We start from the raw sequence: 26,008 nt of genomic DNA on the forward strand, positions 1-26,008 counted from the left end.
AAAGACTCCCACAGTCCCCCACTCACTTTTAAAACGGGAATTAAATATTAAGACCAAATTCTGTTCCTACTTATTTCTTCAAATATACAAACTTTGCCTTTATGATAGTGATCTTTTTATTCTTAGACAAGATTTTAAATTATTTCATGAATTTACAGGAGTGTTATATGTGTTAAAAGGAAAGCAGGTAAGTATGTGCAGTGCAGTCAGATTCATTCAAAGATAGTATGTTTTCATTTAAAAGAGACAATAAACAGATTTTATGTAAAGACCAGAAAAAAATGCCTCTCCCCTGGAGAAAACAGGCACACAAATATTTTACTCCTTTCATAAATAATGTATTTTATTGCATATGGCTATTAAGGAGAGCATCCATGATCAATACAGACTAAATACAATACACTACTCTAGTTCCATTTATTCTGGTCTCCAGCAGCATCACATTTATCCTTATATACAGCGTGTACATTGGAAGACACAGCAAGATAAGTTAAGTCTCTTGTCATATCACAATAGCAAGAAATATATTTAACATCTTGATATCCAGAAACAATACGTACCCAAAAGAAAACACTGCTTAATAACTGTCAAGGTTATATAGCAAAAAATATTTCAAATTTAAGGTAAGTCAGGCAAAATGTACAAAGACCCAATATACATTGTGAAGTTTTAGCAAACATAACATTTATACATTTTGGTTCCATTCTGTAAACTAAATTAAGAATGTAAGTATTGCATATGCCTTTGTGAAATATACAGGATAGAGAAGAATTTACTATATTGTCAAGTTTTTGTTTTGAAGATGCTGTATGCATTTTAGCCATTTGTTTTAGTAGCAGGATTTCATAATTGGTATAGAGGGCTACTTCAAAATAGAAGTTTGAAACATTGAATTCAGCAGGTACCACACTCTGTGCTATAAGTGGGGGGGTTCAGGCAGAAATATCAATGGTATTTGTTTTTAGTTCCAGACTTTAACAAGCAGCATTTTAGAATGTCTTAGAACCATTTATAGTATTATTATTAAAAAGAAAAACAACCCTCCAACAGATAGATTAGATATTTAAATAGATTTTAGATCTATTATTGTATTAGCCTATGCATCGCTGTGATTTAAGACCCCAAAAATTACACTGAATAATAAAGTGTGTCACGGGGTAGGGAAGGAATTTGTTTACATTCATCTTTGTCTTGTAATACAATCCTCAGTTCTAAAAATTCAGCATGTAAGCAGGAAGACTGCAGTGCCATTCATGGTATTTGAAAGGCACTGACTCTTGTCTTCCTCAGAAAAAAAAAAACAAACAACAACACAAAAAACCCCACAAAAAACAAACCCAAAAGATAATGCATTGCTAACAATGAAGTACAGGTTCCACCTAGTACAATGATTTCCAAAAAGAAAAACAAGTCTCAAATAATTTAGTAACACATGTCTATCAGAGCAGGCACTGGGGAGGTACCCTTAAAATGTTCTTCAACAAATTTATTGAAGGAAAAACAAGGTGGCATGACATCCTTCTAGTCTGGTGTAACAGTTGTATGTCACATTTGTGACGGTAGCTGTCACATCACTCAGATTTTCAGGCTCCTGGACATGTGATGCACAGTTAGCCTTGAAAAGAAACTCAGGATAAGTGACTGCAATGGTTCTTCCCTGTAATAATGTCTGCAGCTGCAATGGCGCTTTCCTGGTAAAGGCAAGTATCAGGACTTTCTAGATGGCAAGATAATACTGTGTTAATATGAGCGCTTGAATCTGCCTGATACCTATTATCATCCCTGCATTCCTAGCATGCCTATGTGGATTTTTGGTTACAAGAAACGCAGCTAAGAACAGGGTTAGCTGACAAAAGTGAGCTTGTAAATAGGAGAAAAGGCTTTTGCAATCTGAAGTACCTACATAAACACCTACATAGAGAGGATTAAACAAGTGTGTCCAAGGTACAGAGAGATACCCCCAATACAGTTTGATGTTTTTAACCTACGTTGCTTCAGTTACTTGTTTTTATATTATTATTTTCTTTTTAACTACTCTGAATCCTCCGTTCCAAGTCCAATTCGCAGAGTTTCATCCCATTTTTGACTTTTCAGTGCCCTGGTTCGGCGGCTTTGTCTGGGAAGTAAACCCTGTGGCTAGTGATTCACAACCCAGCAGCAGCAGCTGTACACGTTGCAAGTTCAGTAAGGCTGGCGACTGTTCTTGAGAGAGACTCAGCATAGCGATAAAGGAGGTCCTGTCGTACACCAAGACTGCAAATCCGGCTTTACTCTGAACTGAGGTAGTACTGTGGTAGGCTTGAAATTATGCCAGTAAATACCAGATCTTGCTGCTTCAGCAGGTGTTACAGAATCCCCTAATATGCCGAAGAATAAATACAGTTTGTCTTTGCAGAAAAAGGAAATCAAGGCATTGGCCGTTAGTTAAAGAGGCCGGCAGAAAAGTTCCTACGATCTAAAGAGCATCTCCAACTTCTGTCAAAACAGCAGCAAAATGATACTGTAGATGCCACGGACAGGTAATGAGTTAGGCAGGTTGCTTTCCCTTCCTCCCGGATTTGTTGCACGGTTTAGTCCACAACAGTTAAGTAACTGTCCGGACCAACAATAACAACAACAACAAAAAGTAAACCTTAAGCAGCTTCAGTTACAAAAAAACCCAAACAACTAAACCCCCCAAAACCAAACCAAAACAGACAAAAAAAGGTATATGCCGAGCAGCTTCTTTGAATGTTGTACTCTGTTGTTTGAGGTCATGGTGAGAAAAATAAATCCTTCACTCTGAAAAGAAAAATGAAAGAAAGTCAATAAAAGCAGGAAAAAAAAAATCTTTTATGATTTAAACAACACAAAAAATACCAGAGAGATTATTCAGAATGAGTTTTCATAGGGAAAACAAGCTATGCAATAACTGCTTTTATATTTGTATACATCATAAGCTATTGCACAGGCAATAAAGGGAGTACTCGGACCCAATACTACCTCATTTTTAGTACTTTTCAGCTGTGAGTCTTCAGACCAGCACACCACGAGAGACAGAACCCAACCCAAAGTTCAAACTGTGACCACTGGTGTTCACCACCATGGAAAGGAAAAGCAGTTGTAGAAAGTAGGTACAAACTGAACATTTTTTTTTAGTCAGCTGAGTGTTATCAAAAGCTGTCCATTTCCAAACATTAAAACCAACTTTCTTGAGACAATTGTTCTTAGGGAAAGAATCTTCTAAAACCACAACTATAGAAATAACTTTCTTCTAATGTAGTTATTTGATTTACTAAATAACCGTTATCCCAAAAGTAAAAGCAGGTAGATATGCAAATAGAAGGAATCTTCTCCAGATTACTGCCTACAAAGCTGCTTTAAGCAGTCAAGGTGAATTTTACAGTAAAATAGAAACTGATTACAAAGTGACCCATCCTATTTTACAGAATGCAGCTGTCTCCTTTTGTGTTTTTTCACTGCAAAGAATTAATGGACAGTATGTGTCACTGCCATAAAGAGACCTTATTATACTGATTTAACTCAAAACATTAAGATGATTTGCTAATGTGGTAATGAAAAATGAAAATTTCCTTAGGATGTTACTTATGTAGATTTTTCCTGTTTGCTATAATACTTGGAAAGCAGTAAGACACAAGCATTAGTGATTATAACATCAAGACTATAAATTTTACATGACAAAACACTGACACCGCATTTTGAAAGGTGCCATCTAAGTGGTAAATCCCTATACAACGTCAGGCTGCAACATTAGATTCATGCCAAGTGCTATTAATACTGTCTAGTTCATTTACTAGTTTATAGCAATTTTTAAATTATTGTCCCCCAGTTTACAAGGTAGATAAAATTTGTAGTTTGAAGATGTGTTACACAAGTTTTCCTAAAAACTGGTTATCTGAAACACTTTAGGAACCAACATTGTTACTCTGAAAAGTCTATAAAGGATGTAATCCGTTAATTTTGACTGTATTTATACAAAAAGTCACTATTCCTGTGTATTTTTAATTCCCTTGGGATCATGAAACCAAAATAAATTATATATGAAACCCAGACATCAAAAGTAAGAGTATTGGTTATCTGTTCAAGTTTCAATTCAGATAAGTCTTTGATAAAGCAATACAAAGGCTTTTCCTTCAAGTCTACACAAAAAACAAAGGTTGAGAAGTCTTGGCATCTATGTGAGAATTGCTAAATTGTTATTGAATCTCTCAGAGCTAAGGTCTATTTAAGAAATTAGTCCTGTTGGAGGCAATCAGAACCTCTACATGATCAGACACTTAGGGTATTACTTAGGATTTTATTTCATGACACAGCTGGAGATCAATTAATAGCTTGCCAAGACCAAAAGGACAGCATCTCATTGCCATTTAACTGCTGCCACTTTTCTGATCAGAAACTAAGTCAAATCTACTCATTCAATGTTTAGAAAACAAGCTTTTGTTGTTTGCCAGGGGAGACTGTTACAAATGAAGAACCTGAACAGGCTTATAGTGCAATTAAGGGAGCCCCAAAACTGCCACTGCCACTGCCATCCAGTAAGACTGCATGGGAGACTGGGCCCTGGGACAGATGGCTCCCAGAAGGGAGCAGAGATCCCTCCTTGGGAGGAAGGGCCACCTAACAAACCACTTTGTTCTGACTTTTGTTCAGGGAAGCAGGATAAATGCATCATGTATGCAAACAAGTGAGTGTTTAAAGATGCACTCTGACTCCCTGTTATTGCTTTCCTCCTCCAAATGGAAACCAACCTGACAACTAAATTTAGTTTCCCAGAAGTGGCCACATGATTGTGAAAGCCAAATAACGTAAAAAAAGGTAATCATGTGTTCAGATAGGGAAATCAAAGGAAGCTATTTTTTACATGGAAAAGAACACAAACAAGTATGTTTCCAGAAGTATGTCAGCCTAGGGCAGTCATCAGGGAGGATTATTAGCAACTGAGTAAACCTGCTGTTGTTCTTACAGCACAACAGGTACTTTCCAACCAGCATTAAAATGGAGTGGGTGAAGAGGCCAGTGCTTCAAAGCACTTCCAAATTTGGTTCACAGGGTTTTATAGGTGAACAATGGGACTGTGAGCACAAGCCTAAGAGCCTATGATGCAATAAACACATAATTCAATGAGTCTATAATGCTGACCTGTAACTCAAAAACTAACCTGAACATAGTATTGCTTCACAGGTAGCCTACTTGCAAGAAATAAGTTACAAGTTCTATGGTAAGTAAAAAAATATACATATAAAAAAATACATCAACATCACTGTTCATTTTTACTTCAGCCATTAGTATCTTTTACTTGTTTCAAGTCTCAGGTCAACGTTCCACTTAGGCAGCAAGTCACACTGGTATACTTTGTCCGGGAACAAACCAAAATCCCTACAGGGCATGAGTATATTCTTTGGTAACCTCATTCCCCATAGGCATGCACGAACCAAAACATGAAAGTCCAGCACTGTGTCAATACTGAAGCTTCCTCTTGGTTTTGTGCTTTAACAAAAGCATCCATGGTTACTGCTGAGTTTCCAAAACTACTTACAGTCATCTTATTCCACCAGTGCTTCTTGGGGAATAAATCAGATAATAAAATTGCTAGAAAACTACCAAATACTCAGACTTGTTAAATACTGTGAAGGGAACAAAATGGTTAGTCAATTAAAGAAGATCTAGTCTGCTTATTAATTTTCAAAGACAGTAAGCAATGAATAAAGATTTTCTTAATTCCTAAAAATAATTCTCATCTGCTAACAAGCACACAGACAGAAACAGCCATTCATGTGGCTCATGGCAAAACACGCTGCTGGTTATTCATAACCAGTAAATTTATTCCATTGGCAACACAAATGCCAGTGTGGATCAGGCACTGCAGGCAGAACCCCAAGCTCCACCACGGGCTTCTGCCCTGACTCCAGGCAAATCACTCGCTGGCTTTATCCCTTTGTTTCTCCTCCCCATGCTGCCTGCCAAATCGATTAAGGCTCTGATCCCACTAACTAACTTTTCCTGGAAGAGCAATCCGATTGATACAACTGAATCTGGAGGTTGACAACACATACGTCTGTGGGCATCAGGCCAGGCCATTAGACGATGCAGCCCAAAGAACCAAATCCCACCCACAGGAAAATGTCTTTGTCTCCCCCGGCACCCGGGAGGAGACACGTGGCCCTGGGTGAGGCAGCTGGCTGGCCAGAAAAGGCAAGTGTCTGCCCCACCAAAGAGCTGTGCTGCCCTCCCCACCCTCCAGCACCAGGCACTGTACTCAGCCGGGCACCCAGCAGGAGATGGGCTTTGAGACATCTGCCTGGGTTGTAGCCTTGCACCTCAGCAGCATCTTCCCCACACCCAGAGCAGCCAGTGCCAGCAAGCAGGAGGAGCAGAGAGGCAGGCAGCAGGGCCTGAAGGTGGGGAGGGACAGCACGGATCCTGATGGACATGAACCCCTGCCAACCAAGCACCAACAGCAACAGTAGATGGTCTGAACTTTGGTCTCTGAGGGCTTCTTCACAGGAGGGACTGTAGGATACACACACACATGTTGTAAGGTCACAAATTTGGTCACGCATCCCAGTGTGAATGCAGCCGGACTGCTCCCTGGGATGCTACCAGGGAGATGCACAGTAGGAGCCAAATCCTGACCTGGCTCTGACTCTCTTTAAAACTATGTAATAAATACTATACTTAAGTACATAGGTAACCCTATGAAAGATAACAGAACAACTTGTGCTGAGAGCTATGGCTCTCCACAATTCCAGGGAATCTGAGCTGTGCTATGTGGGACTGTTCATACCAAATAAAGCCCATCTTGGCCATTGTCACAGGAAAAAGTTTGAATTGGAGCTTAAACATTCACCTTAACAACACTTCACAGGAAAACCTCATGTAGTGTGCTCTAACAGTTTACAAAGCCCATGAATAATACCCATCCAAAGTAAAATGTTTCAACATCTGGTGGGAAAAACAAGTTAAACCATGAAATGAAAAAGCCATGTTTTTATTATTTTTTTAAACAAGTCATGGTTGATCATAATTGGAGACATGCTGCCCCAAGGAACCAGGCTCTTTTGGCATGTTATTCCACTAAAAAACAGAATGTACTGTTACTTAGCTATGTCTCTGTTATTTTATGAATTCAGAAAAGCAAGCATTGGGTTCAACATAGATTCTACATGACTAAGAATTAAATCACTGAATTTATTTAAAGCAGTAAAGTAGGAATCTTGTGGCCAGTTACTTATATTAAAATAACCTTTGTAATACTTTTAAACCTTGTGTCAAATAGTTAAAAATCATAACATCTTGAACAGTATTAAAAGAACCAAGAGGAAAGATATCTTCTAAAGCAGGAAACAAAGCTCTAGATTATCTGGAAAAAGATGCTGCATGTCAGAACCTGCAAGTGCTTTTTTTTTTTCATCTGTCCTACCATACACGAGAGGCTGAAATGTTCATCTGACAGCACAGACAAATCCCTAAATCCCCACAATTTATGAGTGCCAACTTCTAGCTAAAGGTACTATAAATCAAAGTAATCTGTGTTTGATACCATATATTTACCCAACTAACACTTATTTTACCTGCAATCTTACACCTGAGTTTAAGCAGCTGAGTCTACAGTAGAAGTACAGCTGATGATGAGGGCTATGCCTAGTTCATTTCTAAATTTGATATAATTTGTGTTTCATATCATTTTGTCAAGGTTCTTACAGGTTTTGTGGTATGAATAACTAAACATTAAAATGTAATTATGTGGAAAATAAAGGATTAAAATTACAAATCTAATTATAATGAATATATAGCTAAAGTGCTGGTCCATAAATACATTTCACATATCAACTATAATAAAAAAAGGCCTTTCAAATTTAAAATTAAGAAACTAGACATGCTCATTTTTCAAGCATTAATTTAGTACAGTTGCTATTGTATCTCTTAATTTCAGAGCTACAGTCACCCTACACTATTAAACAAGTCTGTATAGATGTGATTTAATCCCATGATTAGGGATAAAATAAGTTAGATGAAAAAACCTCAGCATAGTACTATCTGAAATTTGTTCAATTATCCTCTCCCTTGCAAGTCAGGTATACAAGCATACAAAACATTACATGATATTAAACAAAAACAAGCTGCTTTCTCTGAGTAAACAAAATGCTAGAAAAAAATGTACAGTCCTTTTGGCCTTCCATTGGGAGTTTGTAAGAAAGGCAGAAACACACAGAGAGAAGCAGATGTAGAAGCTATATTGAACACTGTCACTGCAAAGATTAGTTCAAAAAGAGCCACTTGATGGTTCACACGTACAGGATTTAGCAGTCATGGAGCAAGTAGTCACGTTTCTGGTTGATGAACATTAACATGCAACTGGAATAGCCCCCCACCTTACAAGTCATCACATGACTGAATCTATCAGCATAGATTCAAAACCCAGCACTGCAAATGTGGTCTCAATCAGATGGGATGGTTTGATTTTTACAGCTCCAATTTTCCATCATACTAATGAGACACGGCAGCTCCAGCAAAGACACCACTTTGCATACAAAAAGTGATGCTGGAAGTTTCTTAAGAGGCAGGAATTTTGCTAAACAACCTACTCACCTTATAAGTGATGCAGGGTGAGGGAGGAAGGGGTTGGTGACTAATACACTGAACTAACTACCTACCAACCCCATCCACAGAGACACAACAAAAACAACTGAATTAGCAGGTCTGCTAGGCAATACTCAGCTAACGTCTGGCAACCCCAATATGTACCTCTATGTCTCTGACCTACTCACCTTATAAGAAGCTAGAATGACTAGCTCCTTAGAGTCAAGGAGAAGAAGCAGGCACTTCTAAGCAAGAATTCTGCTGCCCTGTTTCATTTTAGGCTCAGATGCATAAGTGTTATGAAAGATCTCCAAGTCTGTGAGGTGCATGACTTGGTTTTCATTTTAGCAGCAGAGACCATATGCTTTTACACACCTTTATAATCGCTGGGAAGCTTGCTCAGCTGGGATGTGAAAGGCATATTTGTTCTAATATACATGAGTAGTCATTAATAAGGGCAAGTGGTCTAGTAAGTAGAGCTTGATATTCTCACACAACTGTCAACTCAAATGCCATTGATGTTGGTGGGCCTATTGCAGGCAGGTAACAGTGAGGTGGGGTGGGAAGGAGAACAATCAGACTTCTGGTTAGATCCACAAGTAAGAACCTGGATTCCATTCTAGATATCGATGGCCAATACCAAAAGCTCATGTTTTCTTCTAAGCTCCTGGGTTACCTCCATCCACATGCTTGAGGACACAATGTTAAGAGTGCTCTCAAAGAGCTTAAAGCATGCTTTTTCTTTCTCTCACTTGGGAGAAAGAGCAATCTTTTTTAGTGATTAAATTGAAGAATTATTCATATTAAAATTTAAATATTCATGGGAACAGGAATAAGGACTCGTGTAAGTTGTGGGAAGTAATGTTCATTCTTCCTTTCCACTACAGTGGATATCTAATTATGCCATGAAAAAAGCTTCAGTAAGAAAGAACAGGAGCACTCTACCAAAGAATATATGGCTAAGATGCACTAGGGATGGGAAGGGAGGAAAGATGATTGAGATATAGATAGATAGATAGATAGATAGATAGATAGATAGATAGATAGATAGATAGATAGATAGATAGATAGATAGATAGATTTTACTTTTTTTTTTTTCCCAGCCAGAAAGGTACTGGATGCTGGTCAGTCCTGGATGAGTGCTCTAGCCATGTATATATTGTGGTTAGGGAAACAAACACTTCTTCCATGCACTCTGTGACTGATCCCTGCCTCCATCACTGCCAGGAGGGCTTAGGCAGCCAATATCAAAACAGGCTACAAATTTACAAAGTCTGTATGGAGACTGGAGCACTCCTCCACCCTAGAGGAAGACATTTACAGGGTGTAAGAATAATAATTTCCTTTTGTATGTTCTGAACCTGCCATATGTTAATTTAATGCTCCCAGTAAGTCTGAAGTCTTGCTGCACATGTACAGTTAAGACCCACAGACCCATAGATCATCACACATTGTCCTTCCTTTATACACGGAGACATACAGTAACAGGAATTGCAATTCCCCTGTACGGGTATTTGCTCTGTACGCCCTGAGAGCACAACGGAAAAGCTCAAAACCACTGTGCCATAATTTTTTTTATAAAACCCTGCAAAACCAGGATGAAAAGCTGTGTACAGCTGGCTAACCATTAAAGCAAGTTTATTGGGAGTAGAAAAACTGGGCTTTATGCAGCCTCAAAAGGCTTCTAACACTTATCAGTTGGAAAGTGGACATGGACTGTGGTAGAGGGAGGGAAAAGAAATTCCCTACTAGAGTAGAAAAAAGTATTCACAGATGTCCAGTATTTTTCAATAAAGCTCACCATTTTAACTTGGCCATTTAGTTAAAGTTTTATTTTTAGGGAAAAAAATAAATAAAAAGAGGAGAAAAATATGTATTATCTTTTAAAGTAATTCCCTATGTTTGTTTAGTCCAAGTTTATAGTCTTCCTCCATGAGACCAGTTTATAGTTTTCCTCCATGAGACCAGGTTAGGACCCTTTTTTCTCACTGAAAGAAGAATGAGCTTGTGTGTTTTGGGGAGTATTGTTTAGGAAAAAAAAAAAAAGAACACTTTACTTTCCCAATTTTGTATCTTCTGAATTATCATTACTGAGTCATTCAACAGCTACATATTTCACGTGAGACATTAATATTGTTGCATATAATATTACTCCTGTTCTTTTAAAACTGTCTCATAGTTCAGTTCTTAATACAGGAGCATAAACCAGGTTAAGCCCTTAACCTTTCTCCTTTATTAATTTCACTTCAACAATAAATCAAGCTTCTATATACAAATATTTGAAACAAAAAAATTAATATATTTCCATTAATAAAGCCAGTTTCCTTATTTTAAAGGGGAACCGGGGTTTTTACATTGCTGTTGTAAGAAACCTCTATTAATGGAGCCTATAGTGCCAAACACTGTACATGCACACAGGCACAATGTATTTTTCTAACTACACTAAATTCACTGAATACAATTGTAATTATGACTTATCAAATTTATTGCTGCTGTTAGCAACACACAGAAGATCTGAAAAAAACAAACCACTCCAGAAGAGTGCTTGGAAGTGACACTGCAAAAAGAATTTGAAAGACTAAATTTGACTACCAGATCACACAAGCCTTTCACGATGAGGGGGAGCTAAAACCCAAGGAAAGCCTTACCAGTTATAATCACACTCTATGGACACAGCTCCCAGCTGCCGCTCAAGCCATAACCAGCAGGTTTCCCTCCAAGCAGAGTAAGGATTGCCCATTGCATCACCCTGAGCATGTTCCTTCACTTCACCTGCAACACACCTCGGTACTTACTCTTCTTGTGACACCCAAATACACTGATGTGATCACCAGGTTCAGGATGCTGTTGTGGACACAATACACAACACAAAAGTCATATTTACTATGAATTTTAAGCCTTAAGTATTCTGTGGAATACTTAAGTATTTCTGTGGGAACATTATGACTGTTTGAATTTCAAATTTAGCTTATTGCTGGTCAAACATTTACAGATCTAATTCTGCTCATCAGAATATTACAAAACCATAGAATGGTTTGGGTTGGAAGGAACATTAAAGATCATCTAGTCTAACCTAAATCTACCCTCATCCAGTTTAAACTATTACACCTCATCCTATCAATACACACCCTTGTCAAAAGTCCTTCCCCAGCTTTCCTTGAGGCCCCTTTAGGCTGTGGGGCAGCCACAACTTCTCAGAACTGTGCCAGTGTCTCACCACACACAGAGAAAATAATTTATTTGTAATATCTAATCTAAATCTACCCTCTTTCAGTTTGAAACCATCAACCCTATAACCATCTGTGTGTCTTGCTGTATTCAGCTGTAGTCCTTACCCCTGTGGAATCTATTAAGCGTAATCTGTGTGACATAAAATGAAAATACATAAATTCACCTTGAGATTTAGGTAGAGAGAAATGAGCCACAACTTCAGATACTCAGAAATTACTGGCTACACCTGAAATATTCTGCAAGTGAGCTTGGTTGATAGCCCTGAAACCCTGAGCTGTAAGCAAGATTATTATGAGAAGCCACCAGAGAACCCACTGCAGTGCTCAGGGACTCCCTCCCTGCCTGAGGCTGCGTCTACCCCATATATGATTATCAGAGAACAGGATGGGAGCTGAGAGATGATGCAAACCTGGGCCTTTCTTTGTCTGTCATCTTCCATGCAGTCAGCAGGTGTCTGGAGTGTCCATGCCATGAACCCAGGCCCTGGAAAATGTCCTGGTCCCACATTTCAAACATGGGATTAGGAAGACAGATCCTGTCCAGAACCAAAAGAGTTGAGTTTAAGCCAGTACTTTATAATACCTCCACAGAGTATGATCAAAACATCTTAACCCTTTCCTCAGGTACACAATAAGGCTATGATCATCCCTCCAGACAATATTTAGAAAAGTACTCCCAGCCAGCTTGTTAACACCATGATCTGACCTCTCATTAACTTCCTTGGGACTGTAAGCTTGCAAGCAACAGCTACACCTGGCACAGCAGTTCCTCTATGAAAGCTAGATTCATGAATTTAGCGAGGTACCCTGGCCCTGTTCATTTCAGTACCTCAATCTGTTCAAGCCCTAATACTTATCACTCTGCAGCAACTCACTACATCTCCTTGAAAATAGCTTGTGATAGAAGAAAGTATACAGAGTAACTATCTCGTCTGTCTTACTCCTGTTTTACTTTCTTTCTCTAGCTAGGAACAGATTGTGCTGAATGAGTGAGATTGTTCCCAGATCCACTGGATGCACCTTGAATCCTCCCGATCCCATAGTTTACTGCAGAAATAAAGCGAAGCTCAACACTTCCGTGCAATATTGCTAACTCCAGAGCAAGATGCACTTTCTTCCGTAATTATAAGAACTCTTAGTAAATATTTGCACAAACATAGCTGTACTTTACTGTTTCACCAGTTCTGTTCTCTCCTTGCCTCACAAGTGCTCTCACACAGGTGTCTTTGTTTTATTTTGTTTTATGGCTCCCCTGATTTGTTGCTGGGTAAATATGTTTATAAGCAACCAAGGACACTTAATTTTCTCAAAAAGGTATGCTGGTACCTCATTTAGCATTTTGAAAAATATGTTTTAGTTATTGCAACATATCTGACTACATGACTACATAACTGACACTGTAATTTAAAAAAAAAAAATTGTATTACGCTGCTGGGACTGTGTCTATAAAGTAGATTAAAAAACATGTCACCTAAGATGGGACACTTAAGAGTTTGACTCTAGTCCCACAACGCTCAGCAGAGAATTCCCCTAGACTTCAGGTAGGCTTTCCAGTAAACAAAGACCTGAACGTATTTTCTCTCATTGCCAGCATCCCAGCTCTTTAAAGCTGCTTTGGACACCTCAGACAGCTGTGATGAGCACTTCAGGACATCACATTAAGGAACTGTAACTTCTTGTAGCATGACACGTAGTAGGCAAGACTTTATAAAGCTAAGATGTTGTTCTACAAGGACACTCTGCAAAAAAATGGAAACTACAAGATTGCAGACAACGTGCATGAAGAAATACTGTACAAGACACCAGTCTTTCCCCCGAGGCATCTGTGCCTTTAAAGCCCAAGTTTGCTTCCAAGTGCAGAGGCCCTGATATTATTGCCTATTTCACATATTGTGACTGACCAGGAAATATATTGAAAAGCATTCAGCCAACAGTACAGCAGCTGCACAGCCGGAGAAAACACAAATCCCTTTTAATTTCACATTTGCTGAACAAATACAATACACCATCAACTAACTACAGAGTACAGTCCAGGTCAGGCAGGAATAGTTAGCTACGCCAGCTGATCCACAAATGAATATTAGTCTCATTTCAAGTCCTTTTACTTAAAATAGGTTCCACACAACAAGTTGGATTTCATAAGCCACAGACCTCTGGAAGCTTGAGGTTCCTCTGATGCCGAGCACATAAGACTCTCTCTATAGTCAGGGAGGACAGATTCTGCCAGTCTCCAAGTCTAGCTTTGACCAGCCTCTTCAAGAGCTAAAAGGCAGCTGTACCCTTCCAGTGACTAATTCCAGAAGACAGATCCTTATTTTAAGAGGACTCTTTCAGTAGGCTCCTAATAAGGGGCAAATGAGGTGTCTACACACTGGGCCAAATCTCTCAGTTCAACATACAGCGCAAGAACACTGGCTAGATGAAAAAAACACCACATATATGGAAACATTAAACAGGAAAATGGACCCTTGGTGTATACTAGAGACACTCGTGCTGGAATCTGCAACACAGCAGGAATTAAGAAGCTTTACTCAGAACACCTATTTAAGGTGCCCTAAGTTTTTGAAGGCCTGTGGTTATCTGGCAGCCCCAGATGAAGGTATTTCTTCCTATTAATTATAGTCCTGTATCAATAGGACCAAAATAGAAGACCAGCATAGCTGAATTCCAAAAAAACAGTTAGCAAAAACACAGCTGAATGGCCTCCTATGGAATATCCTCCCTCAGCTTGCAAATAATCCCACCCTGTCTGTGCTAAACAATCCTTCCAAAATTTTTCTGCAACAATCACAAGATGTCTGTTAACAAGGAGGAAAAATCAACCAACCTGAGGCAATAATAAAAGGCACAGCAATTTTGACAATGTCTTCCACTTTGATGCCTCAGTCTCTGTAACTGTCATCAAAAGTCTCTTCAGTGAAAAAAAAAAAAAAAAGCCAGATTCAATCTATGTTTGAGACAAGAGACCACAGATATGGTTTCCTATACAGCAGGAATAAGACATAGGCAAAGTCACTTACCATTTCCATAAATCACACAGAAAATAAACCTAACATGAACAGACTGTAAATTAGTGGTTTCTCCACATCACAGCTTTCCAAATTACAGTCCACTGACTATACTGTATCAGAGGTACTTATTTCCATTAGCTATTTTTAATTAAAGTACATTAAAAAAAATAATTGAAGTAATTAATTATTACTATTCCAGAGAGATATTATGTGGTCACAAATGGCCCAAAAAGGGACCTAAGACAATCCATGAAGAGAAATGGTTCTGTGCCTCCCTATTAATATCTCATTGTTGCTATGAAAAACCTTGGAAACTTCTGTCAAATGAAAAGTTAACACATTACAGAAGCAGAGGAGAAGTTTAAGACAAACACACATACTCAGAAAAAAATCTCTGGTAGCTTCTGATCCAATGAAGAAACAGAATTTCAGATTTAAAAGACAGATGGCAATGCTGTTCATTCCAACAGTTACAGTCATAGCTCACTATGCTATACCGTATACTAATATGGGTACCACTTACTTCCACTGTTTTTTCTAAACCAAATCATGGAATTTAGACAAGTGTTTCCCACTCCTGGATTAACTGACAACTATCAAATATAACTCTTTTGAGCACGGTGCTTTCTTTCTCTGATGAAACAATAGGCTTTCATGCATCAAATACACTTTACTTTGAAGAAGTTAAGAATCTGCTTTGTTTGTATATGATGCAAATAATGAGTTAATACCTTTTGAGATGTATCAAAATGTGAAATATTTCTTAGACTACAGAAGCAAAATTAAGAACTTAGGTACGCACACATAAAAACACAGCCACGCTCACACGAATAACGTAAACCCACTTCACTTTCCAATAAAATGGTTACTTTACAGTATTAAAAATAGTACTGCAAATAATTTAACATGCAGTTTACATAAAAGTTTTAATGGTCTACAGAGTGGAGAGCAAGAGTCAGCTGCTCAGGTAGCCCTTTTCAAAATGTGAGGGAAAATGTCTCAGAAAGACAAGCAAAAAAGTAAACTAATAGGAAATACTAAGAACATTTTCAGAGTCAAGGTACCCAACTACGGTCAAGATGTCTACACTTCATTCCACTTGGGATGGAGAGTCTAAACTTGCCTCCTATTCATCAGTCCTCAACGAGCTCACCGTTTCCCAGGTACATGTTCTGAAGTATCAACTCTTTTTATTATTATTTTTTTTTAAGTTCAGCATTCTGCTTCTCCTATGCTTAATTAAGGAAACAGAGCAAGCTGTACTCTAACAACAGAGAAATTATTAGTAAAAAACAATACAATTATACCCTTTGCAAAGTAAAAATTAACAGAATACAAGCCTAAATGATCAAAAATACCATGTAAATAACTCTCAATATGTTTTTTTAAGTAGCATGGTTGAAATGTTGTCACCTTGTAAAAGCGACACCTGCCAATCTATGAGTACAAAGAAAACAGAAAACCTACTGAGAAGTGAGAGGAATAGAAAATGTTGCAGCAGTTTCTGTCAATATGACAGCATAGCACCTACATGGCCAGTACGGCAAGTCACAGCTTGCTGTGTTTGTAACCAATGAAGCAGACTCAAAACTTAGGGAATAATTTCAGTCTCGCAAAAGACTCTCTAATGACCTCTCACATTGAGTCCATCAAACAGCAGTGTGCTACCTAAACCTCTTACACAGCTCCTTCACAGCACAGACCAATTCCCTCTGCATTCAGACACACCAGTTCAAATGTGCTCACTCAATCTACAAGATCTGTGTCTATTGTTTCTGCTTCTGAGCACAGTCAAGTATACATGTATTAAAATAAAAGTCCATCAATTTCTTTCCTGAGGGCGGAATTCTAGTTCTACTAAAATTCAGTAAAAGTCCAGCTATTTCACTCCTATTGAGTTCTGTTTTCTTTTTTTTCTGAAAACAGATGGCTATCTCATGTTACGTTATCTCACAAAGCTTTTTGTTTACTGTCACTTGAACACTCACATAGAAAAAAAACTTAAGAGCGGACCTGGACTAGAAATCACTTAGAGCACTGAAATGCATTGGTGCATTTGTATCTGGAAATCGTCCTGTTGTCTAACATTCAACAATTGAGTACTACCGATTTGTTTATTTATTTAGAACCCATGCAACCTATTATTTATTTAAAAATGCACCAGTTATGGTTAAAGTTCAAAGCTTATCTTGACAGGATTTTCATTTGACATTTAAAGATTAAAACAGAACAGTTAGCAGCTACCCTTCTGTAGATACGCAAAGGAAAGCAGTATTTTTCTAGCACTCATTGCTGCATGTCAGAATGTCTTGCTTGTATTTGTGACATCAACTAGTAATAACCATTTTAATCTTCTGGTGAACTCTCTCAAGTATCCTGTGTCGTAGGATCATATATATGTGTTTACTCCTAATGCTCCTCCACACAGTCACTTGTCTCTAAGTATTGTTAAAGTCATGAGTACTAACTCTGTAACCTCACCACTGAGAACACTATGGACCTTTGCGTTAAGTTATACAAGTTCAGTTCCAAATCCAAACATAAATGTTCAAAGTTTTATGCTAGATCAAAACTAATTATTTGTACATAATTCTATCATAAAGTGACTTCATAGTTTACGAACAACTTCAGTATTAATCACCATACCAAATCTTTATTAATAGTTTCTGTACAAGGTTGTTACAACAAAAGTGTTTATGTTTTGTTATATTAAAGAGACAGTATTATTATAGTTATATTTCATTAATTTTGGCAGAAATTATTGCTCAGGACTGAAATCTGTTGTAAAAGATGCAAGTCCACCCTCCTATAAACTTTTCCAAGTGTTTACATTGTAAAAACAAATGATGTTACAACACAATTAAGTGCAACTGCCTTCCAGAAGGATTTCACCTTCACCTTCCAGATCCAAATTTCGTAACTCCCTTGCAAGGTCTTTTTTAGGTATCAGCAAAAACTATGGTTAGCTATTTCACCTGACATTTCACCTGCCTCTTAAAGTAAACTGAAACAATTCAATGGAGGTTTTTGAAAACTCCAGTATCAGAGCAACTGGTAAAAAGATTACATAAGAAACTCACACCGTAAGTTCACCATAATTCAAGCACTGGAGGGACCACAGTAGTTGAAACAATGAACTTGGTGTGTAAAGGCATTTTGCGTTAACTAGAAAGTTGGTGGGATTTGCATCCATTTGTCAATTTGGTTCTTATTTCTTTTAACTAATGCCAAAATATAGCGTTGCCAGTTATTGCAAGTAACTTTCTATAGCCGGTTATCTCAGTCAGTGATGGCAAACCGAGCCAGCACTGTTACTGTTTTCTTGCTCTTGAGCAACTGTTCCAACACTGTTCTGGTCTGGTACATATGAGTTAAGCCTAACTCTCCCCCAAATGACTTTCAGATGTCTTCTTCAATCAGTTTTGTGATTTCTGGTGAGCAAAAGCCTAGATCCAAAGAAAAAAAAAATATTATAAAAAATCTTCTGACTTCTCATTCCATACATCAGCTTGACAATACTACCCAATTTAATGAGGGGTTAAACTGGACATTAGGACTGTCCTAAACACTGTTTTTCAATAATATACTGCCTGGGGGGACACAATGCAAGATGCAAATCTAAGGCTACTTCAATCCTGTTTCACTGACATGATTTACCTACTGTTACCAGAATGATTTACTGATTTGTCTTTGATGTAAGTAAAGCAAAGGTCTCTGCCTCAAGTCTCATTTACAGTGCTGTTCTTCATCTACTTTAAACTGTCTGTGAAAAAGATTTGGAAATTGAGACCAAATGTAAAAATGAGTTTCATACCTTACACTCATCATGACTACACACATCAAACACATTTTACTAAGGCATCATTTGGAAAAGCTTGGAAAACTGGCCACTGTGTTCTACTGTTTCTAAGAAACTTGGGCTGTTTCTGGTATCAGCAAGTTTGCTATTTTGGTATCATACTAAAGCCCCAGTGCCTCCATTTCTCACCCCTTCAAACAAAAACAAGCTGCTCAACAATGTCTGATCCATGCATTGTGTAATCCCACTTAATGCTCTACAAACTCTGGGCAATATTTGGGTACTTTTTAAATTTAGCAAAGAACATCCTGGCCTACTTCAAACATACCCTCGCCTTGCGTAGTGTCCCCTTAAAACATCACCCACACTCACTTCAAACAAGAAAAGCAAACACACAAACACAAAGAGAAATTACCAAAACAGAAAACAAGAGATCCCAGTCTAATGACATCATAAAAACATATAATATTACAAATCAAATTATTGAAACAGGAATGCATTATGCAAGCACCAAACACACCACTCAAACAATTAAAGAGATATTTTTGCTTTCTAACCCCGCTTTGGCCCCATTTAACAGCACAAGACAGAGCCCTGTGCAAGTACATCCGACCCCGCACTCCTGGCGAGGGTAGACTCTGCTGCAGAGGACTGTGGCACAGCCAGCCAAATCACCCAAGCCTTCCTCCCATCAACACAGCACTATTAAATATAAAGTCGGCCATTGCTCTGTCACAGGAACAGAAAGAAACACCACTCTCTGAGACATTGTTTGCTTTCTGCAGCATCATTATCTTAAAAGCGGCTCACACTGCCATTGCTTCCAAAGAGGTCTAAATTAAATTCCATTGTAATGTTTCAGTATACCGTCCTGCCTGTCCTTCCTAAGATCTCTCAAACCCTCGCTGAAGGACAAATATGTTCCTATTTTGTTTAGGCTGTCAGGCAGACAGTCTCCCATCATTAGCCTCTTGTCAACAGCGATGCTGGGGTAGATTACTAGCACGAAGTGCTTGTAATGGCAGGTGCATGGCCCTGGGGCTGCCATCTGCCAGGAAGGAAGTGTTCTCCTCTACCATGCTGAAGAGATTGACAAATAATGTAAACAAAACACTGAATCATTCCTAATCTATGGAATCAAGCTATTGCATTACTCTTCTGCAACGTAGATGTTGCTGTCAGAGGTGGGGGCTTAGTCTGGGGCTCTGGTTGTTTTCTTCCTCTTAACTATTTCTGTGATTGATTTACTAAGAAAAAAACACTAAAATAACTTTTATTTAACTGGGACATGCAAATTTGAATTTGAAAACAAACAAAAAAACCCGCCTAGTATGGAAGATGTTTCTTTTGGAAAGTATTTCCCCACTGTTAATTTGTAACATACGTCTTCAGGAAGTGTACTGCCCTTCACTGTGCCCCAAAACTGGACTTTTAAAAATTACTATTTTTGATACACCTATACACAATATCGGGCCATCAGCACCAATAAAGATCTGAGAACAATTTTTCTGATTTTTTTTTTTTTTTAGTAAAAAATCTGGATAATAACAGAACTCCCAGTGTTGTTATTAGTCTTTGAAGTCAATTTCCAAAGGGATTTATCATTATCTTGAGCATATTTTCTAAAAAGTGCTAGTTTAGTGGTCCATTTTTCACTTCACCAAGCAACAGCCTCAGATGTTACTACATGTGGTCACACTTCAACAATCCATGAAGTGTATCTTTTAGGTTTGCCTCTGTCAAGATGTAAGCAATCTCTACACTGATTTCTCTGTGTTTTGGATCAGGCTTGTAACACCTAGGCCTTAAAAGCCTGCTTTAAATACAAACACAACTCTACAACTAAGGGATTCATCCTACCTAAATTAGTGTGGAAACTGCAAATGCAATTTAAACTAGTAATCGTGGTTTCCTCTATAGCTGACAGAGATGCAGGGGAAAACCCATGCTACTTTGCAACTTGCATTTAAAAGGCATGGGAGCAGTCACCCTTGCTGATTCCCCAGACTGTCTGGTGGACTGACTAACCCAAGATACCCACATGCTGGATACCTAAAGGCAACTGAGACAACTAGCAGTGAAACCAAACAAGCAAGAAGAGTTTTCCTTTGGAAAGGCTGCAGGAGCAAAAAACAGCCTTTTCAACAACCAGCAAGGGGACTGTTCAGCTGAACTTGGCTTTTCAAGGTTGCCACTCTTGATCCTCTACATACATACACACAAAAACTTTAAAAATAACTACATGGCAGACAACAGACGCACAAACAAGAGATATCTGAACTTTGAGGTCACTACACACTGTCCTAAAAACTGAAGGGATGCTACTGATTCCCATGTATACACAGATCGCTTCTAAGCAAACATTGTAAGAAACCAAAACAAAACAGTTGTGAAACCCTCGTAACTCCATGTCCTGATTTATCACCTCTGTAACTATACTCACTTTAAATTGCTATTACACACACCACACTAACATAAAATAAAAACTTCCACAAACTGTGCTGAAGTATATAATGACTAATACATAACACACCTAGACACAAAGAGAAAACATATGGATGACCAGGACAAAAGCATCCTATACGTCAACAAATGGGGAGGGGGGGGAAAAAAAAAAAAAAAAAAAAAAAAGCCGAGGTATAGCCCTTTATTTGTGTGTTTATTACTATAAAAAGAAACATATTAATGGTGCCTAAGAGAAAATCTGATTTTAACAGGAAAATACCTGGATGTACCTAGGTTGCCATTTAACTACTGAAGAGGAAGGAATGTTAAGCTAACTTCAGCTTATTTTTTCTGTGGATGCTTACTGAGTTTCACCTTTTAAACCACTTCAGCATTCCAGTGTAATTAATACTACTTAAAAATAATAGTAAATCAAGTGTAAAGAAAAGCACATTATTCTCTCCATATTAAAAAAAAGAAACACCATATAAAACATGTCCTAAGACTCTTTCTGTTCTAATGTTCCTTTATCCATTTTACTTACAAGCGAACCTTAGTCTCTGTAGCTATCTTGAAAGAAATCGAGTAATCAGAAGCAATCATCAACCTAAGCATTTCCTCTGCCTTGAGCAATGACTGTACTGGCTCATTTTAGAACAAACCCACTATTCAACTGGGTCTATAACAATTTATCTTAAATGTCTCCAAGAAACCATGACATTCTTTCTATGAGCAGTACAGCTAAACATAATTTTAAAGTATAAAGCAAAATAGAAGTCTAATACAATTTACGCATTTTAATATTCCGTCTGTTTGTAACAAGCTGACATCCGTATAATCAACAATTTAAAATAGAAAAGGCTTCATTTCATCTTAGATAACTTCAGTTTACATTGTGTACTGCACAAGCGGCACTGCTAGGTTGAGACCTAACCATTTTGGTGTGGTCAGCTGTAAAATGCAAACTGAGAGGCAAGAAGTTTATTTCTAGAGGTTGTAAAAGAAAACTTCAAATTTTTATTTCTAAACTTCAAGGGGTTAAAAAAAATCAAACAATGCAAGCTATTAAAAGTAGTTCAGTTCTATCTGATGTTAATTGTTATGTCCCAAGGGAAATGATCAGTAAGAGAAAGTACTACAACTACTTTATTCAAAAAATAGTTGAAAATATGTATAGTTCTTTTAGTATTTTTAAAAAGTGATTTAAAAATGAATACAAGTTTTGTTGTATTGTAAAGAGACTATTAAACAATCTCATGCTGCTCTGAGAAACAAAACTTTATGGCAGTTGGCATATTAGAGTGGGAAAAAAAACAACCTAAATAATATAATTCATTGTGCAAAGCAATACTGAAGAAAAAGGAAACAAGGGTTATGTCTTCAACAACCTAAAATGTCATTTGAAAGACACAGGAAGAGATTTCTTAAGATAGGCTTTTTATTGTTCAGGTGCAATCATAAAACCCTCACAAAAGTAAGAGCTAATTGACAAAGCAAGGGGGGAGGGGGGGTGTCATTATTATAAAAAAATCAGCTTATTATGATATTAAGCAGATGCATTACAGAAGATTACTTATTTGAATAAATCAAGACAAAAGTGATTAATACATGAGGAAACCAACACTCAGGGTTTTTTTGCACCATTACACATAGTACCTGTTCAATTTCAGAAAACTAGACCAACTACTAGAAACATTTACAAGTTACAGAGCATTCCTTTAAGATAACCCATCCAAGTCTGATGTTTTCAATTAAGCAAAATTCCCTATTACACACCCATTAAATTTAATGGGAATTTTACTTAAGAATTTCAGGAATACACACAAAGGATAAAATCTCAACCCCACCAAAATAGAGACAAAACACCCACTTGACACCAATAGAATTAAGATCCACCATAAAAAAAGTGGAATCACTGTTGGGTGTAATCTGGCATAAATATACTGGAATAAATAATTTATATTAGAAAAATTAGAGTAAATGTTTCCATAAATAATGAAAACCCGACACAGTTCATAAGTTCTTAAGGAACAAAAGCAGTCATAATTTAAGAACAAAGGCTACTTATCATCAAGTAACAAGTATTAACCAACCACTAACAGTTCTATTTTATTTACAAATCAGATGAAGGCAAGTGCTTCTCCAGTTCTTAAATATTTGCACACTTTCAGAACACAGTAAAACTAAACGAACCGGTAATTTCAAGCAACTTTTTAATTCTTCTGTTTTGACAGCAGTTGTGGATGCACTTGCTCTTGCCACGACAGGATAATATGGAGATTTCCAAAAGCACAGCACTCCCTACAGCAGAGGCAAGTTACTGATAGCAGAGAGACAAGCTACACATGAACATCAGCCACTTAAATTATACAAATAGTTTCCCTTACAACACTTACCCACACAAAAGTACATCTACTGCTACAGACATTCAGGAACAATTCAAATTGGTTGTTTACATGTGTTTTATACAAATGAAAATATGAAATATACTGAAAGGTACTTTATGAGCCTTTGTTTGTATACCCTGTATGCCTGATATTCTCTTGTTCTAAATATTAAATACATGTAGATTCTCCATTGTGTAAAAATTACTAGAAACCTCTCTTGTTTTTTGGAGAAGTTTCCTAATATAGTTTAAAAAAAAAATCTGAAAAAAGTGCAAACATCTAAGTAAACAAGGCTGATAATATATAAGCTTTCTTGTGCAAACCATTAATTATTACAAAATTGGATTGTCTCAAATCCACCTGCATTAGAACTGTGTTAAAATACTCTTGCTAACGCCCAAAATACACTTTTCTTTAAGTTGCGCATGTGTTTCTCGGCAAAACATTAAATTCTCCCAAATCACAATGTTTTAAATTCAAACACCCTGGCACAGCACTTGGCGATCTTTTTAAACAGTGGCAGCAGTCCTTCCTTGAACTTCGGTGTGAAATCCCAGTGAAAAACAAAAGAGAAAGTAGGACACTTGCAACAAAGAATGACTTGATTCTACTTAAGAGCGATGAAGTCCCTTGAGATGTATTTCTTCTTCCCCCACGCTATGACTTTTCCAGTTTTTCTGCCGGAAGTGCAATTAACCTGAAACCCCCTTTTTGGAACCTAACCCTGCACACTGCTGACTGATGATGCTGTGTGAGGTTTTCCCTTCACCGCCTCGGCCCAGTGTTGCCCACATGAACCCCCCGGGCCCATAACCACGGCGTGCACCTCTCACGGCAGCAGGGTAGTGGAGAAGACAGCCTCGCCTCCTAAAGACAGAGGAAATTCCCCATCAGCTTCCCCACACCACTTCTCGATGTGGTGGTCTGTGTTTAAAAGCTTGCAGGAATGAGGAAAAAGAAACATGCATGCAGAGTAAATATTAAAATCAGACAAGCCTATAACCAACCACTCGTTGAAAAACATATAGCAGAACTAAACCCTCTCCCTTGTACGCTGTGTACCTAATGAACACAGCTATGTTTATTGCATTACCCTTTTGTTTACCGGATGGGAAGGACAGCAGTCAGCTCCCCCTGCTTATCTCTTTTCATTCCTGCTTTTCGCCCGGATGGTGCCCGCACCCTCATCCACTCCAGGTTTTCTCGGTAACTGGTACCCGCGCTCCCCTGCCCCCTCCCTCCCTCCTCCCGCCCTCTCCCTCTCCCTCCCCGCCCCCTCCCCGGGTCAGCAGTTTGGGGAATGTTGTGGAAATTGCTCTTTCTCAACACTGGGCTTGGTGTGCAGTTGGGGCTGTAGGTGGCTCAAGAAAAACGCCCCGGTTTTTTTGGTGTTTTGGTTTGGTTTGGTTTTTTTGGTGAAAAACCGGTTCGCAAAACGAGGGGCGCGACATTTTGTTGGTACCCGGGACCGCGACCCCAGGGCTGGACGAGGAGAGCGATCGCACCAGCCTGGGTCCAGCCACAGGAATCCTGAGAACGACCCCAACAAAACTAACAGCAACAGACAAATAACGCTCTGCCCTCAGCCCTTCCAGCCACTCAGAATAAGCGATCATCCTTTCAAACTCTGACATTTCATTCAAACAATCCTCTCGCCTTAATTAGGTTTAGAGCTTGCTCTGCAAACGGTGGATCTCTCATCTTTTCCATCTTCCTGTACTTCCTATCAAGAGAGAACATATTTTCCTCTTCAAAATCAACTAGCTACTAAGAAAACCAAAGGAAAAAAAAACAACAACAAAACAAAACAACACAAACCCGAACAAACAACACAGAACCTGCAAGTGGCTCTTAAGAACTCGCTCTGTTTGGTTATTACTGATGACCTCTGTCAGCGCTGGGAACACAGAAGCAACACCTATTCACCTCCAAGCAACTACTACGTTTCACCTGGCTCGACCCCTAACACCTATTGCAGCTACAGACGCATAGGGCTTGAAAGTACCAGCTCTTGCACAAATTCAAAAGCTAAGAGAATCCCTGCGGCGTCTCATCATTAACTTTTCATCCTTGACAGACTGACTGGCTGTTCTGTGCCCTCCTCAACCAGCCCCCAGTCATGTACAAATTCGCATTAAGAAGAGGCAGGCGGATATATAGAAGAGGATATTTATTTGTATTTGTTTCTTCACTTTTTTTCTTTTAAACCAGCATAACTAGCACCTCAACAAAGTAACAGCTACATAACTAAAACCTAAATTCTCTCTCACCCTAAATTTCCGATTCCTTTGGTTTTGCCTTAACAGCCAGTATTCGTAAACCATATAAAAGCAAGCCAGACAACTGGTCATTCACACTGGGACTGAGCTGCCAGCTGGAACATAGTTACACACCACCATAGGGGTGGGCCTGTAAGTGAAATGTGCAATACAGGATGCAACAGCTCATGCATATAGTGGCTTCTGGAAAGAATTACTGCTTTTTAAAAAATTCACATTCCACGCTCATCATGATTTACTGTTAAACTTTTGCAAGAGATAAGACATTTCAAAACCA

General features: G+C 38.3%; 1 protein-coding gene across 3 annotated transcripts in view; it reads right to left on the reverse strand.

Annotated features, from left to right (window-relative positions):
• Positions 1-325: 325 nt before the first annotated feature.
• Positions 326-26,008, reverse strand: part of IRS2 (insulin receptor substrate 2) — a 30,007-nt gene continuing 4,324 nt past the window's right edge. Inside the window, exon 2 of one of the 3 annotated variants that reach the window (XM_051608262.1) lies at positions 326-2,781. In XM_051608262.1, coding sequence (XP_051464222.1) covers positions 2,777-2,781 — 5 coding nt within the window. In that variant the 3' untranslated portion in view covers positions 326-2,776. Of the gene's footprint in view, positions 2,782-22,485; positions 24,320-24,737; positions 25,176-26,008 lie in introns of those variants that run through there. The other 2 variants (XM_051608260.1, XM_051608261.1) reach the window with 2 other exon arrangements.

Source organism: Apus apus, chromosome 1, assembly GCF_020740795.1.
Source record: "Apus apus isolate bApuApu2 chromosome 1, bApuApu2.pri.cur, whole genome shotgun sequence".
Classification (NCBI taxonomy): domain Eukaryota; kingdom Metazoa; phylum Chordata; class Aves; order Apodiformes; family Apodidae; genus Apus; species Apus apus.